The sequence below is a fragment of the Brassica rapa genome, chromosome A10 (assembly GCF_000309985.2).
Source record: "Brassica rapa cultivar Chiifu-401-42 chromosome A10, CAAS_Brap_v3.01, whole genome shotgun sequence".
Classification (NCBI taxonomy): domain Eukaryota; kingdom Viridiplantae; phylum Streptophyta; class Magnoliopsida; order Brassicales; family Brassicaceae; genus Brassica; species Brassica rapa.
In genome coordinates this window covers 13,259,691-13,275,037 of record NC_024804.2, presented here as the reverse complement: position 1 = coordinate 13,275,037, position 15,347 = coordinate 13,259,691, and the positions used below count along the sequence as shown (strand labels likewise).

At 38.1% G+C, this 15,347-nt stretch overlaps 4 protein-coding genes across 7 annotated transcripts; 1 reads left to right on the top strand and 3 right to left on the bottom strand.

Moving 5' to 3' along the window:
- Positions 1–1,784: 1,784 nt before the first annotated feature.
- On the top strand, positions 1,785–3,726 carry LOC103845401 (methyl-CpG-binding domain-containing protein 7). 4 transcript variants are annotated; one of them, XM_033282097.1, is made up of 6 exons: positions 1,785–2,016; positions 2,265–2,417; positions 2,512–2,610; positions 2,704–2,901; positions 2,969–3,097; positions 3,202–3,726. In XM_033282097.1, exons 1-6 carry the CDS (start codon positions 1,831–1,833, stop codon positions 3,373–3,375), a joined length of 939 nt encoding a protein of 312 aa, XP_033137988.1. In that variant the 5' UTR covers positions 1,785–1,830; the 3' UTR covers positions 3,376–3,726. The 4 variants fall into 4 exon arrangements, with proteins under 4 accessions (XP_033137988.1, XP_009120501.1, XP_009120500.1 ...); XM_009122253.3 differs by having other exon boundaries at positions 2,984–3,097; positions 3,214–3,720; XM_009122252.3 differs by having other exon boundaries at positions 2,984–3,097; positions 3,202–3,720.
- Positions 3,727–5,629: 1,903 nt separating this feature from the next.
- LOC103845400 (protein UPSTREAM OF FLC) lies at positions 5,630–9,939 on the bottom strand. The gene is made up of 4 exons (XM_009122251.3): positions 7,446–9,939; positions 7,144–7,213; positions 6,205–7,062; positions 5,630–5,970 (listed from the first exon to the last, which is right to left on the bottom strand). The coding sequence occupies exons 1-4, from the start codon at positions 7,681–7,683 to the stop codon at positions 5,856–5,858; spliced, it is 1,281 nt and encodes a 426-aa protein (XP_009120499.1). The 5' UTR covers positions 7,684–9,939; the 3' UTR covers positions 5,630–5,855.
- A 512-nt stretch (positions 9,940–10,451) lies between these two features.
- On the bottom strand, positions 10,452–11,504 carry LOC103845399 (protein ALP1-like). The gene has a single exon (XM_009122250.3). It carries the CDS (start codon positions 11,502–11,504, stop codon positions 10,452–10,454), a length of 1,053 nt encoding a protein of 350 aa, XP_009120498.3.
- A 461-nt stretch (positions 11,505–11,965) lies between these two features.
- Positions 11,966–14,831, bottom strand: LOC117128968. Its single transcript, XM_033282109.1, has 2 exons — positions 14,604–14,831; positions 11,966–12,718 (listed from the first exon to the last, which is right to left on the bottom strand). The coding sequence occupies exon 2, from the start codon at positions 12,704–12,706 to the stop codon at positions 12,173–12,175; it is 534 nt and encodes a 177-aa protein (XP_033138000.1). The 5' UTR covers positions 12,707–12,718; positions 14,604–14,831; the 3' UTR covers positions 11,966–12,172.
- Positions 14,832–15,347: the final 516 nt, after the last annotated feature.

Genomic DNA, 15,347 nt, shown 5'->3' with positions numbered 1-15,347 from the left:
CGGAAATAAATAAGGAAGATTACTCTCTCCTTATGGTAGCAGATTTACCATTTACACGGTGGTACACTATTTTAACCAATGAACAGCCAACATCCCACCGGGACATTAGTTCCCTCTTTTTGAAATCCCAAACCTGCATTTCAGAAATGAAATGATATTATTACAGTCTATTTGGAGATATAAACCAGACATATAAGCACGAGTCAATCATAAGACAACTGGGAAACTTTACGAACCTTTACATCACCATGGTATCCTGCACTTATCATGAGTGTGTTTGTGGAATCACACGCAACTCCAACCACTTCACCATCATGAGAGTAACTTCTAGTCTCTGACTTATCCAAGTAGCTACCACGGCTGATTCCAGATTGGAGGTTGAATCTCTCAATCCAGCCACTGGCAGTTCCGACCACAGCAAAGTTTCCACACGCACTGATTGCACAAGCCTGTAAGACAAGCAACATTTCGAGTTCAATAACAGATCGTGCAAAAATCAGAAAGGCAAGTGTTGGATTATCAGGGCATGGTTTGAGGATATGTTCTCTAAGAACAAAGTTCTGAAGGCTCCATACATATGCTTCTGCTGTATCCATATGGCATGTATGTAACCACATTGCACCAATCACGCTCCCTAATTTCAGCTTCAAATTCGGAAAGAATTGAACAACACTCGTTAGGTAGGATGTATACCAAGAAAGGAGATGCAATTTTCTCTTCATCAGCATGCAAAATTCATAGAACATAACACAGGGTAAATCTCTAAGCTTAGTTCACAAAGTCGGTATACTAAAATTATTTGCGCTATTGTTACCTAATTACAGCTCAGCCCAAGTTGTAGTAATCAATAGGCTTTAAGTTTTTGTTTCTTCAGGCATATCATGATATTAAAAATGCGACTGAGAGAAATTAACCAACATGATTGATAATATGGCAAAAAATAAAGATAAACAAAGTACCGCAATCAAACGCAATGACAGGATTCAGTTTCAGCTCTTCATCCTACATTAAAAAAAAAGTTATTTAATTTCATGCTTTTGAGAAAAAAGGCGTTGTTCTCAAGTCTTCTCTGTGGAAGAAGGATTCGGAGAGGACACAAAGAAAGAGTGTGCTTTGCTCACAACGTCTATATATTTAGACTTCCTCTGCACCATCGGTTACAAAGCTGAGGATCCACAATACATGTGTGATGTGTCGCCAAGGAGCCAATCTGTTAGACTTCAACTACCCTTCCATCACTTTCCCTAATCTCATGGACTCTGTCACGGTCACACCTCACACGCAAACTCAAGAACGTTGGACCGCCTACGACCACTACAAAGCCCATTTCCGATCGCCTATGGGAGTTTATTAAAGAACGTTTATTAAAGTCTCCGTAGAGGCCAAACAGCTCAAGTTGAACAAAGTTGGAGAGGAGAAGATCTTTCAGATGACCCTCTGCCCTATGTCAGTGACTACCCAAGCATTACGTTAGGAGTAGTCCCATTGTCGTCGAACTTTCAAGCCAGCCTCTAGCCACTTTATACATCATTCTACTAATCTATCTTTTCACTTTCATTATCATATCAGGCTTTATATTGTTTTGGATAATATTAAAATTTTAATAGTTAAAAAACATGTTATAGGCACTATATAATATTTAGAAAGATAATATTACATGTCATGTCATAATGTTGTGCAACTTAATATGTTGCCAAGTGGAAGTATGAGTGAGCAAGAACTTAACGGTGCTTCTTGCATGCCCAGTGACAAAGTGTACTAACCACATAAGCTGTGTCTTGGATCTTGACCAGCAGATAAACTCACTCTCGTTTAGGCAACGAAGAAGAGATGAAGACGAGATCATCATCCTCGGCTGCCCTGGTTCCTTTTGTCAGGTCTCCGGCGGTTCACGGTCGCGAAGCCCTGCTGCAGATCGTGGACCCCACTTCTTCTAGCCGAAAACTTTTGCCGGGGTGGACCATTGTGAAACGGCCGCGATCGTCATCTACTAGCCGCAAAGGCAGTGTCGATACTGTAAGTGAAAGCTGACCTATCTTGATTGTCCTGTGTATGATTGGTATCAAGTTGATGATTTTTATTGTGTCACATAGCTCTTGTTTGTTGCATCTTGCATGTGAGGGTTCTATGATTCGTTTTTTTTTTTACATATGGTTTCTTGGTTCAAAGTATTTGACTATTTGTATTAAAGATAGATCTTAGAGAGTTATTATTTGAAAAAAGCTCATATTTACTTTATTTTTGTGTGTGCGTTTGTGGGTAAGTACTTTGTCGAGCCAGGAACTGGTAGAGAGTTTCCGTCTCTAGAATCTGTTCAGAGACACTTGGTTGGAGAAGTACATGATAGACGCTTGACTCTAACAGGACACTTCTCCAATGAAAGGACAAGGGTTTATGAAGAATCCAGAACCAAACAGGTCACTTGATTTAGATTCGAATTTGCATGGTTCTTATATCAAAAAACTTTAATATATATATATCAGTGTGTTCGTTTTTTATTTGTTTTTACAGGATCGTCGCAGGTCAGAATATGCCTCCAAGGGTTTCCGTTTACCTAAAGGATGGATTGTTGAGGAGTTTCCTAGATTAAACTCCTATCATATTGATAAGGTACTTATGTAGAGCTTATCAGAGCTATTATGTTAACTCTTTTTTTTATTGTATCTCAAACAATGTATGTATTGGTTCCTTACTTCCTTTCAGTTTTATGTTGAGCGAAAAACAGGATACCGGTTCCGTTCCCTTGTTTCCGTTGAGAGATACTTGAAAGATCCCGGGAAGCGTGCAGATAAGCAGCCTATGCTTATAGAGCATCACCGTCCCCGTTCCAAAGGTTTCAGTTTACCTGATGGATGGATCGTTGAGGGGAAACCGCGGAGCAATTCCAGTCAAATTGACAAGGTACACACATCTGTAGGTTTGGTTATCTTCGGTTTGCGTGTTATGGTCCAACCGTTAGTGATGTTTGTTTGTTTGTTTGCAGACTTACATTGAGCCAGGAACGGGGAATAGATTTCGTTCTCTAGCTGCTGTTGAGAGATACTTGAACGGTACAGATGACTCGGTTAATTCCATGGTGCCTTCCGGGCGGCTTTCCGTAAGTTTCTAAAGCTTTTACACTATTTAGAGGTACTATGAACCGTTTATATACTATACCGGTTTGATGGTGTTTTTCTTCAATTTTTGGCTAACCCGAATCAGGCCGGGTTTCAGACCGTTGTTGTTGACGAAAATCCACCAGAGAAAGTTAAATGGGTACTGAACGGTCCAGGTGGAAACATGTTTAGTGCGCATGTGAGCGGCTCGGTCGTGTCTAGCTCTGTCAAACAGACATGGTCTGAGGCTTTTGTCTCACTGATCCAAGACCGCTTTTAACCAAAATCTGGGTCCTTGGTTTGGCGTTTTTTGTTGTCGGTTTTATCACTTATGGTTTACTGTTTAACAAGATATCCCGGTCGGTAATCTCTCCAGTCCAAGAAGTTCATATTTCGGTCTAGTTTATAATCGACCTTAATAACCGGTTTTCCAGATTTTCCCTGTCCATAGTCGGTGTGAACCGAATTTTGCTATATCGGGTAGGTATGTTAGTGCTCACATTAAGTTTTGAGTAAATCGAATGTTGTATGTTTTTTTTTTTGTAACTTGAGAATGTTGTATGTTGTTAGTTTGTAATGGTTAGAATTCCTCGAATTTTTTAATGTGATTTTAAAACTGCTTTTATATATTCTTTCTCACTATTTTTTTTTCTTTTCACACTTTTAATCAACTTCTCAAATATAAGCGCCAAATATAAATAGTGAAGGTCATACATTCATTTTTTTTTCTTTTTTGATAACCGTGGGGATTCGGCGACCGAGGTCAACCGACTAAGTCCACGGCACTCCACGTATTCTTGCGATTTAACGCTAGTCTGGGTGGCCATACGGGGTTTCGAAGCAGGGTCCATATTAGGGCTTTTGCTCTCTCAAGACCACTAGCCCACCACCATGTGGTTAAGGTCATACATTCATACCAACACAGATAAAACTAGTATCTCTCAAGTTTGGTATCTTAGATTGAGAGGGTGTTGTTTGATCGTCCATGCGAGGTATAATAGTTATGCAGTGAATGGTTTAGAAAAAAAAAGAAAAATGCAACTAAAAACATAAAATAATAGAACTGTGAAGTAGAGTGTGTACACGCAATGGCAGGCTCTTTTTACCAAAAATATTAATTCACTTTCAGTGAAGTCAGTCACCTACTGCAAGGTCTGCAAGATCTTATGCATTTATATAATCTCTATCTGTTCTTGAATTTACATCAAGAAGACAGAGCCTTTGATAGACTAGATTGTATACAATTAACTTATTTAAAAGATTCGTCTAAACCTTTCTCCTTTTCTTCTGTCAACCTAATGTTTCTTTTTCTTTTTATAGAAGAAAACCACAAACACTATATGGATTTATGGATTGAAATAAATTACAATTTACAACACAGCAGAGGCTCATGTCTAAATTCTAAAATTTGTGTTTAAAGCTTCATCATAGAAAAAATCAGTTAGTTATTCCAGGGGTTTTCAGATTTTTTCCTTCTTTAACAAAAAAACCCAAAATAAAAAAAAAAAGTAAAAGAAAAACACAGTCCAAAGTTAAGTAAAAAAAAAAAACTTCATCATAGAAGATCAACAATGTTTTGATATCATGTGGTGATTCATATATTTTTAATAAAAAAATAATATTTATTTATTATAATCAGCATGTCAAATCTTTATATTCCATTTCATTTTCGATGTGAAATTTTAAAGAGTTTAAACATCTTGATATATGAAAAAACTATTCCCCCTAAATAATCATGTGTTTCTGTCAATTAAAAAAGTCTGATTATTGCGAAATTAGTGATATATGTGTCCCAGTTTCGCTTCTTGATAACAAGATTCAAAGTACATTGGATGTGTTGACTCTAACAAATACTTTTATGATTTTGTGTAGTCTTTAGAATAGAGTTTTGTGATGCATTTGAACGAAGACTTTGAATATCAGTGCTATTTAACACTTCTAGAAATAGGTAAGTGGAAACTTCTAAGTTTTCAAAGTCAAAAGACAACATTGTTGGTTATTGAAATTTCTTTTGGTATATGACTATTAAAATATTGTGTACGTGCTACAAATTGAAATTGGAATTGACGCCAAAAAGTACAAATAGGCCAAAATTAAAGGGCATAGAAACTTTTTCTGAATTATAAATTTGTAACCTCAAGGCACCACCCCAGCATTGACTCTACGCTATGTTATAATTTCAAGGGCAAATATCACTTTACCACATTTCAATGGCATTTATTCGATTATAATATATTGTTTTCGATGCAATTTCCAGTAACATATAATTCAATTTTCTTCTCTAAACAGATCACGCCAAACTAGAGTCAATTTGTAAAATAATGAATAATACTGTATTTGTTAAAATTTAGAAAATATTTCGTAGGAAAAAATGCATCATAAATATCTATAACCTTCAGTTAATTGCTAAAACTCAGAATCACGTTACCACTACTAGAGATTCTATCAATACTCATTCGTTCCTACTCCAATGTGGGTAGTAGAGTTAGCAGTGAAACAAAATGAAAATTCGTAAGTGAGATTCCCAATAACTATAGGTGAAGTAAACCGAATCTGAAATTAACCTCAGAAGACACATAGGGTCAAACTAAAACATTTTTAAATATGTACACATCATGTTTACTATTTAGCATCCATAGGGTTTTTAGTAGTTACCTACACATATCACAAAAGCTTATAACTACTCATCATTCCCTATTCTTTTTTTTGTTTGTTCTTAAACCCAAAATAAGCTTGTTAGCCTCCGTGTCGTTTCTTTTGTTACTGGTGCACACCATTGTTCCTTAGACCCACCGACTTTGGTTTTCTCGGAATGCATTTAGCTAGAACCGCCTCTTCCTCATCCTTCTCCGTCGTTGGTCCCATTCTTGAACTCCTAATGCATCATCAAATAAACAAATAATTATTATTATAACCCTTATATTTCGTATTGGTACATACATAAACATCTACAATGAAGACACATTTGAAAGACGCACCAAAACGTACTTGTATACTTTTTTACCATTTTCAGCTCTTCAATCAACCCACGCCATACCAATTATTTGAATGTACGTTAACAAAAATAAAACAAAACCAAGCACAGATACACAACCCATTAATTGTTTACCTGTCAGCATTGTAAGAAGAAGATCTTTTCAAAGCAGGAACAAGTTCCTTCTTGGTCTCAATCAAACTGCCGCTAAAATACTCCTTATCTTCCAGTTTTACCCTCCCGAAACTCTGTAGTTCCTTCTCTGCCCTCTCAAGACAGTTATCCCCTGTTCCTCGCGTTACCGTGCACCCGCTACCTCCAGTCAACGACAGCCCTTGATCTTTCAACAAAACGGGCCCACATTCTTTAAACGACATCGTACCGCACGAAATCAGCTGCATCAACACGGCAGAAGCTCTCATTCTCCCGCTAGATAAACTCTCCACCGTCCGATGATCGTTAGTGCTCTCGTTTTGACGCAATATCAGCCGTCCATCCGCTTTGATCAGATTCTCTAAAGTCTCGGGGCTCGAATCCGACGGTGGAGGAGAAATCTCGTCTCTGCTCAGCTCAACGCTCTGATTCTCGCAACCCGCCGGACTTTTCACCACCTCCTCCTCTATCTCCTCCTTCGCCGGTTTTCTCCTCCGCCTTCGATCGTCCGTCTGAGTAGAAGCGTCCGCCGCGAGTCTACGAGCCGACTCGGCGCTCGACTCGGTCGCTTTGTACACCTTGTACTCGCTGAGATCGATGGAGCTCCACGACTGGTTTCTCCGACGATGCACCGCCGGCGGGATATCGTCGCCGGAGTTTTTCTCCGGGTTTAAAGATCTCGGGTCTCTAAACGACGTCGTACCGAGGAGGCTCCGAGGGTTAGAGAGAAGACAGGAATCAAGAACCTCAGAGCCTTTGAGTACGTATTCTTGGCCTTGCACAGGGGAGATGAAGTCTTCCTCCGATAGATCGTGCCAGACGAATCCATTTTTGTAGCTCCTGAAAGTTCATAAGATCGGACGGTTAGGATTTAAAGGCGGAGGAGTAATAGATTCTGACGGTGGAGAAGAAAGTGTTAACCTTTTGGAAGACCAAGAGTAGAGATTAGCCATGCCTTTGCCTCTAAGATCATTCAAGCGGTTTATCACATCTGGAAGAAAAAAAACAATAAACTTTTTTGAAGCTACAATTTGAAAGTTGCCGCCTTTATCACTGTTATGTTCCAGTGGTAATAAAGAGTAAACAGCCAAAGAGAAGAGAGAGTTTCAAAACCTTTTGAACTCAAAAAGTAACTTTTTTGAAAAAAAAGCTGTCTTTTTCAGTTACAAATCAAGAAAATTTCAGAAAAAAAAGTACGTGATTTTTGGGTCTCTGTGTTATACCTTTGAGATAGAGACCATCGCCGGAAGAGAGTGTGACTTCCATGAAATGAGGATGGTCAAGCTGACCATTCCGGGAGAGATAATAGACTACGGGAACTTTCCGGTTAGCAACCGGTTTATGACGAGGCTCAGACCAGATTCGGTTCCGGTCCGGACTGGTGTCTTGTTGTTGGTCTCTAGATCTCCTGGGGACCAGATAGTTGCTATCTGGTGTTGCTCTGAACACTCTTGAACTCATCCTGTTTTTGTGTGTTTGTTTTCTGGAAATGAAAGAAAGAAGAATAGACGAAGAACCCGAAGTGAGAGTTTCTTTGGGGAGTTATGAGGAAGTGATGTTGATGGAAAGACAAAATCTTTTGTTTATGAGTTTGGATTTATAGAAAGTAAATGAAGAAGAGGGGAGAGAGATGACTTTTTTTTTTTTTATGAAAAATGGGATGCGAGAGACAAAGGGCTACACAACAAATGGAACTTTACTCTCTATCTCTCTCGCTTCTGGCTTTTCTGATACAAACCATACCAGCTCTTACTTACGCCAGTAAAAGAGCATTTTCTAAAGTCAATTTAATTTAAATTCCTCTAATGACTAATTCAATTATTTTGTGACTTTCTTAGGGTAGTATTTTCTTTTCAAATTTGAATTTTTTTATAAAGTTGGTAGAGATTTTGAATAAAGTATTTATATATTAGACTTATTAGGAGGTTTGTATATTGAACTAGGCTAAATTATTTAATATTTAATAGAATAACATTAGATTTTGAAAAATTGAAGGGTGCCCAAATAGAACATTAGATATTTTTAAAAAATTAACAAAAAATTCTGAGTTTTTAAAATCTAGATTTTCAGTTTAATGTGTATTTGTTTAAATTGTACCTTTTCTAAATATCAGTTTAATAAAAACCTAATAAATTCAAAACCTTGCTGTTTTATGTAAATAATTTGGAAATTTGTTTACGTTAAAGCGCCTTTGGGGAAAAGAGCATAGCCTTAATGATCTTATTTTGTCATTATATACCTTTTAACTATACTGATTTTATAACTCATATGTACACATGCATATGATAAATAAACTATGAAAGGCAAACCATATGTACTATATTAGAATTAAAAATGTTACATTCTGAATAATCCAAATTGATCGTACGCATATAACTACATTAAGTGAACTAATATAATAAGGTTTGTACAGGATATCGAGTCAAGCGACGCTGTTTAGAGCGTTTTCAATGCAGTTTATAAGATTTTAAAATGCTAATGAAGTTGACTAAAGGAGACCACTTAGAGAACCCTCTTCACACCTAACTTTGACTACAAAATATGAAACCGACGACGATTTTAAATGTGTCGTCCATTTCAGCGACTTGATTTCTGTGGACCTATACGGCTATAGTTATGAAACTATGATACAAATATAAAAACGGAGATAATCTACTTCTAACATCTTTTTGCAAGATATATTTAACGATGGTAGGCACTAGCGGTAGGCAGTTAATGACTTAATGTTCGAGATTTACAGTCTCTGTCGTTTTATCTTTGTGTTAAATGGATATTCAAGGATAAATACTCCAGTTCTTACTTTCTTTTTGTGTCAAACCTTCCAGCTTTTACATTTTCAAGTAGAAACATAAAGCAAAAAAACTATTTGGGTCAAAAACAAGAGTAACTCGTAGAAAATCTTACAAAACCTAACAGAAGATATAAGGCAAAAACTAATCCAATGTTTTCAAAGTACAAACAGAAAATACATAATGGAACGTTTTGGTCACAAATTCACAACTGATGTTACATAAAACATCATCCACACGACCACGACGAGTGATTGTTCCAACTACATGGCTACGCTAGGTTACCACATTTGAAATTGAACTTTTAGGTATGTATTATATTTTTCTTTTGTTCGGTGCGGGCCACAATGAATTGAATCCATGACGTGTTTTGTCATTAGAAAATCATCCAATTAAATGATTATGGCTTGCTCAAAGGAAAAAAGGTTATACTTTGACTTTTATTTCTTACTTTTCATGACAGGAGTTCACGGACAATGTATCAATGTGGTCCCTTAAGAGATTTTGTGATGAAGGGTTGAGATGGATCAAGATGATTCTTTCATCAGCTGCATTATGAAATTTGTATACGGTCAGTCACTGGACATAGATACGCTCCCTTCATAAAATCCAAATATTCTCTCCTATTTATCGAACGGCTCTCATACTCTGACTGAGATTTATCAGCACGCCGCTTATTAATAGTCATGCATAAGCATCTCACTTTCGTTGTTTTTTCTTGATATCTTGTTTGTTGTTGTGTTTCATATCTCCTTTTCAATGTATATGGATTATGGATAACAAGTACAATTCCATTGATTTAAAATGGTATCTTGGGTCAAAAAGTAACCTAATCAATGAATAGAAATACTGTTGTGATGTTTCTAGTGAATATATATGCATGCACATGTTTGAATAGAAACATTGTTGTGATGCTCCTAGTGAATAGATGCATGCACATGTGACATGTGCATAGCAGATTGTACCGAACAAAAAAAATTGTACAGTGTTTTCTTGTTTTGATACAGGTTTCCAGCGTATAGTGAAATCAGTTAAACTCGGTGTCGGTTTAATGGTATGAGAAAATAGTGACAGAACAATGGCCAACAAGAATGAAATAAAAACAAAGTTGCGGTCGGTCGTCCAAGTTAGCGGCCTAAGAGCATCATTATCAATTGTCCCAATTGATAAGTCCTTTGAATATTTAATTATTATTTGTAGATTAGGATTTTGTTAAGGACTTTTTATTAAAATGATGATTATTGGTGAGATTTTTTCTGGGTCCTTAACTTTTAATTTTTTTAAGACAAAATTCCATTTTAAATTTAATAACACATATAAGAACAAACTAAATTATTACTTTAATAGAAAATTACAAACATTATATTACAAACATTTTACATCCCATTTTATTAATAAAAAACAAACACACATTTTATTAATTTCATACAAACATAAAAATTACATATCATTTGGTAAATTTGGTAAATGTCCGTATTTATCCCAAATATGTTCGATCAAATCTTCTTTTAATTGTAGATGGCCTGCTGTATCCCGAACATCTGCTCGACGTCCCAATGTAGTACGGATATTTGTAGTCCGTCTGACTACAAAACTGGGATCGTCATCTTCTCCTTGTTGAAATTCTGATGTGCGGAGGTAGGAATCTTGTTCATTCTCGACAATCATATTATGGAGTATGATGCATGCTCTCATAATATTTCCTAATTTGTTTTTATCCCATAAATTAGAAGGATTTCTAACAACCGCAAATCTAGCTTGCAAGACTCCAAAGACACGCTCAACATCTTTTCGCACGAATTCTTGTCTTTTAGCAAATAAACAAGGTTTTGGACCTTGTGGGAGTCGGATTGATTGAATAAAAGTAGCCCATTTCGAGTAAATACCATCGGCAAGATAGTAACCCAAATCGTACTCCCTTCCGTTGACATGGAAATGGACTTCCGGAGCGTTTCCATTAATTATTTCCTCAAAAACAGGTGATCGATCAAGAATATTAAGATCATTCATAGTACCTGGAGCTCCAAAAAACGCATGCCATATCCAGAGGTCCTGTCCAGCTACCGCCTCCAACACGATTGTGGGTTTGTCGGTTCCACGTGAATACATTCCTTTCCAAGCGGCAGGACAATTCTTCCACTCCCAATGCATACAGTCGATGCTTCCGATCATTCCCGGAAATCCACGTTGTTCTCCCACAGCTAGTAGTCTTTCAAGATCCTCCGGTGTTGGATGTCTTAGATATTCATCGCCAAATAAGTGGATTATCCCCGCAGTGAAATGGTGCAAACATTTTCTAGCTGTGGTTTCAGCCATCCGAACATATTCGTCAATGGCATCTGCGGCACCACCATACGCTAATTGTCGAATTGCAGCAGTACATTTTTGGAGGGGAGATAGGCTAGACCTTTCGGATGCATCCTCTTTGAGTTGAAAATACTCAAATTCTTGGGAGAGACGATCGACAATAGCCAAGAACAAACTCTTGTTCATCCTAAACCGTCTTCGGAATATATTGTGCGGGTATGTCGGAGTCTCGCTAAAATAATCATTCCAAAGTTTCATGTGGCCTTCTTCTCGGTTTCTCTCGATAAAAATCTTTTTTTTTCGCTCTTTTGGTTCGGAAATATTATAAGGGATTTCTAAAAATTCTTCAACCATAGTCTCAAATTCATTATCATCATCATCTTTTATGTTATAATGATAATGTGAAGAAGATGCCATATTGAGTTGAGTTGAAGAGATTTTGTTTTGAAATGAAAAGTAAAGAGGTTGTGATCTGAACGAACATGTTGTAACTCTTATTTATAGAAGAAGAAGTTCACGACTTGTGATACAATATTGATTGAATATTGAATGTACTTGTTCACGGATTGAAACCACTTTTTTGACTCCTAGTGATTTCTAACACGAGGAGAATCTCACGGGTTGTATAGTTATAAGTCTGTGACAAGTAATAGTCACGAGCTTTTCCAATTTTTCAGTAAGTGACAAACAACATCATGGAATCCAAATACACATAGTACAAATTTAACATTACAAATATCTCAAAACATAAAAACATTGAGTGACAAGTACACATTAGTACACATTACACCTTAGAAGGTCGAGTTCAACATAGCTAAAGAACATAGAGCATAACCGTAACAGAGCATCAAAGTCTAGATGAAGATGAGGACGATACCAATGAAACCTAAGAGCATAATCGCAACAGCAACAAAGTAATCAGACCTACACCTAGCATAACTCTTGCCCAACTCACACACCATGTTCTCTAGTCTAACAAGCTTCTGCTTAGTCTCATAGTCAGTCAATGATAGAAGAGAATCTACCTTGTCGGCCAACAGTTGTGTGTGTCTTTCAGTCGCCCTTATCTCCTCCATTGCTGCCTCATCCCACCATTTCCACACATGACAGTCTCCATCGTCCACGTTAGAACATGTGTAGTATCTCCGACCTGGATCGACTCTACTGTAAGACGTTGCTATCTTAGGTTGAGTCCCACAGTAGCATGCTTTTGGAAAACCGAATTCAGTCTCGGGCTGTGGAGGATAGACAACCTGTTGAGCGTTCACCAACTCTAACTGAGCTTGGTCTTCTTGAATCAAAGCTTCGATTTCATTGGAGTCACTGTCCGAGTGACCCCCACCATAAGTGTCAGACTGGAAAGGTTGGCTATAGCTGTAACGCCCCATCTTTACTGAAACCTGAAAAAAAACATAGACAAGGTTAACATTGCGCATTTTAAAATATATGTTTATAACATAGACATTCTTAACAGTTAACATTCATAGTGGAGACCAGGTTAAAATATAGAAAATATATATTTTGAAAGTTGCGATACAAACAAAGCCACAACGAACCACATTTAAAACATAGAGAAGGTGGACATTAAACCATCACCGCCGAGTACTTAAGACATTAAAAATAAAGAAGCTGGGAATAAGTAGAAGCGTTCTAGTTCTTCAACTAAATGATTATCTAGATATATTGCGCGAGCAGCTTGTTCTTGGCTTCTTCTTCAGCCGTAGTTAGTGGATGGGTTTTCGCAAGGAGAGTGTCTAAGATTGCAAGCTTTGACAGTTTCTCTTTCCTGTCCAAATCTAAGTTTCTCATCTCCCAGACCGTGGTTACATCAGCAACAGTCTTCCCCTTTGCATTACTCCTCTTCGCTTTTGCTGCCTTTACCCCTTCCGGTCGTACCTCTTCATCACCAACATTGATTGGGGAAGTTTGGGAGTCTGTTTCAACGGGTTTCCTCTTTGAACTTGCAGAAGCTTTAGTGGTGTTGAGGCTAAGCCATTTCTGTTCATGCCTCAACACACACCAAGCATGCTCAAGTGTAAATTTCGTTTGGTGATCAGAATAGAAGATGTCATGCGCCACCTTAAGAACATCGTTATCATTCATACCACTCCTTAGTTGCCTCTCCGCAGCCGCATATGCACCATAGAACTTGTTAGTTTGCTCATTGATCTTGTGCCACCTCTGTTTATAGTGGAGATGTTCACTACTCTGACGACCATCTCTACTAAGTAGTGCTGCTAAAAAATAATCTCCTACTCGCTCCCAGAACGTCCCAGCCTTTTGGTAATTTGACACAATTGTATCCTTAGACGTGTTCAACCAGGCACTGATTAAAAGTTCGTCATCCGCTGGACTCCATCTGTGTCTCTTCCCACGCTCCACGGGTGTATCAGAAGGTGGAGTTGGAGCCTCGCCTTGTTGAGAACTGAATTGAGGGAAGTCAGAAGCTTCGGAATGAAAACTCTCATAAGGAGAGTTTTCATGCAGAGCACCGCTCTGTTGACGGTGAAGAAGACCCATATAGCCAGAGGACTGACTATGCTGATTCAATGGATTCATAGTAGGAAATAAAGAGAGAAGGAACTAAAGAACCGAAGAGAAAGAAGATGATGGTGTAAAAATTACTACAACCATTCTCGGTTTAATAGGAGAGGTAAACTTAAGTGACATGTTTAATTACCTAACTACCAAAGTAAACTCAGTTAATTCACATTACACAACCAACTTCACAATTGCATTAAGTTCCCGTAAATAGACTTGGTGAAGATGTCATAGTAGCCTTTCATTTCAAACTGTCAAATTACCAATAAATGGAAAAAAACTAGCCCTCTTCATTACACAAACTAGAGTCGATCTATAAATTGAATCGCAAACAAACTAGCCTTTCAAGGTCATTAAAGAAACATGACTCCAAGTCTAAGTTGAATCGCAATCAAACTACCCTTTCAGTTATCATTAGAGTCCAAGTCTAAGTTGAATCGCAATCAAACTACCCTTTCAGTTATCATTAGAGTCCAAGTCTAAGTTGAATCGCAATCAAACTAGCCTTAAATTTCAAACATGCCAAACTATCTAGTTGCAAACAAACATGCCAAACTATGAACAACAACAGTTCTATGTCTACAACCGAGTACAATTTCAAGAATACAAACAACAGTTTCATGACAAACAATTTTACGAACAATAGAGTAATTTCAAGAATACAAGCGACTAATTTCAAGAATACAATCAACATTTCAATCAACATTTATAGCAGAAATTACTTTCAAAGCTCAAGACACTAACCGTGGAGAGATGGAGAGGAGAAACACCGAGAGTCGAACCGCCGAGACTCGAACCGCCGAGGAGAACCGCGGAGAGGAGAAGCGCCGACACGATAACCCCCGAGAGATCGAGAGGAGAACCGCCGTGCGTTGAGAAGAGGACCGTGGGGAGATCAAGATAACCGGAGAACGCGAGGGCGATGAGAGATCGAGAGAGAAGAGAGATCGCGAGCGCCGAGAGTCGAGAGATCTAGAGTCGAACCGGCGATGGTCGAACCGCCGAGGAGAACCGCCGAGGAGAACCGCCGTGAGATGGTCGAACCGCCGAGGAGAACCGCCGTGACGAGAATCCACGAGAGATCGAGAGGAGAACCGCCGAGAGATTGAGAAGAGCACCGTGGGGAGATCGAGATAACCGGAGAACGCGACGGAGATGAGAGATCGAGAGAGAAGAGAGATGAGAGATCGAGAGACAAGAGAGATCGAGAAAGACATGGTTTCACAATTGACTCGATTTTGCCCTACCCCCTTTTCGTTTACTCCCTTCAGCCGACACGTGTCTCATTGGGACGGTTAAGAAAACTTCTTAACTAAGGCCGTTCTACACATTAATCCCCTTTTTCATTTTTTTTAAATCCGAAAATAGTTAAGGATGGCCTTTGGAACGTTGATAATCATGCTCTGATAATCAAACTCACCCGTTCCTTTTTTTGATTTCACGTGGCCACTCAACAAAATATATAGTACTTTTATTTACAAATAAATT

Bases quoted from the DNA above. Each gene is read 5' to 3' on its own strand.
- LOC103845401 (XM_033282097.1), top strand. From the start codon at position 1,831: ATGAAGACGAGATCATCATCCTCGGCTGCCCTGGTTCCTTTTGTCAGG. The intron at 2,017-2,264 runs GTAAGTGAAAGC...TTTGTGGGTAAG, and splicing joins GCAAAGGCAGTGTCGATACT to TACTTTGTCGAGCCAGGAAC. The intron at 3,098-3,201 runs GTAAGTTTCTAA...AACCCGAATCAG, and splicing joins TGCCTTCCGGGCGGCTTTCC to GCCGGGTTTCAGACCGTTGT.
- LOC103845400 (XM_009122251.3), bottom strand. From the start codon at position 7,683: ATGAGTTCAAGAGTGTTCAGAGCAACACCAGATAGCAACTATCTGGTC. The intron at 7,214-7,445 runs GTATAACACAGA...TTTTTCTTCCAG, and splicing joins CGATGGTCTCTATCTCAAAG to ATGTGATAAACCGCTTGAAT. The intron at 7,063-7,143 runs GTTAACACTTTC...ATGAACTTTCAG, and splicing joins TACTCTTGGTCTTCCAAAAG to GAGCTACAAAAATGGATTCG.
- LOC117128968 (XM_033282109.1), bottom strand. From the start codon at position 12,706: ATGGGGCGTTACAGCTATAGCCAACCTTTCCAGTCTGACACTTATGGT.
- LOC103845399 (XM_009122250.3), bottom strand. From the start codon at position 11,504: ATGAACAAGAGTTTGTTCTTGGCTATTGTCGATCGTCTCTCCCAAGAA.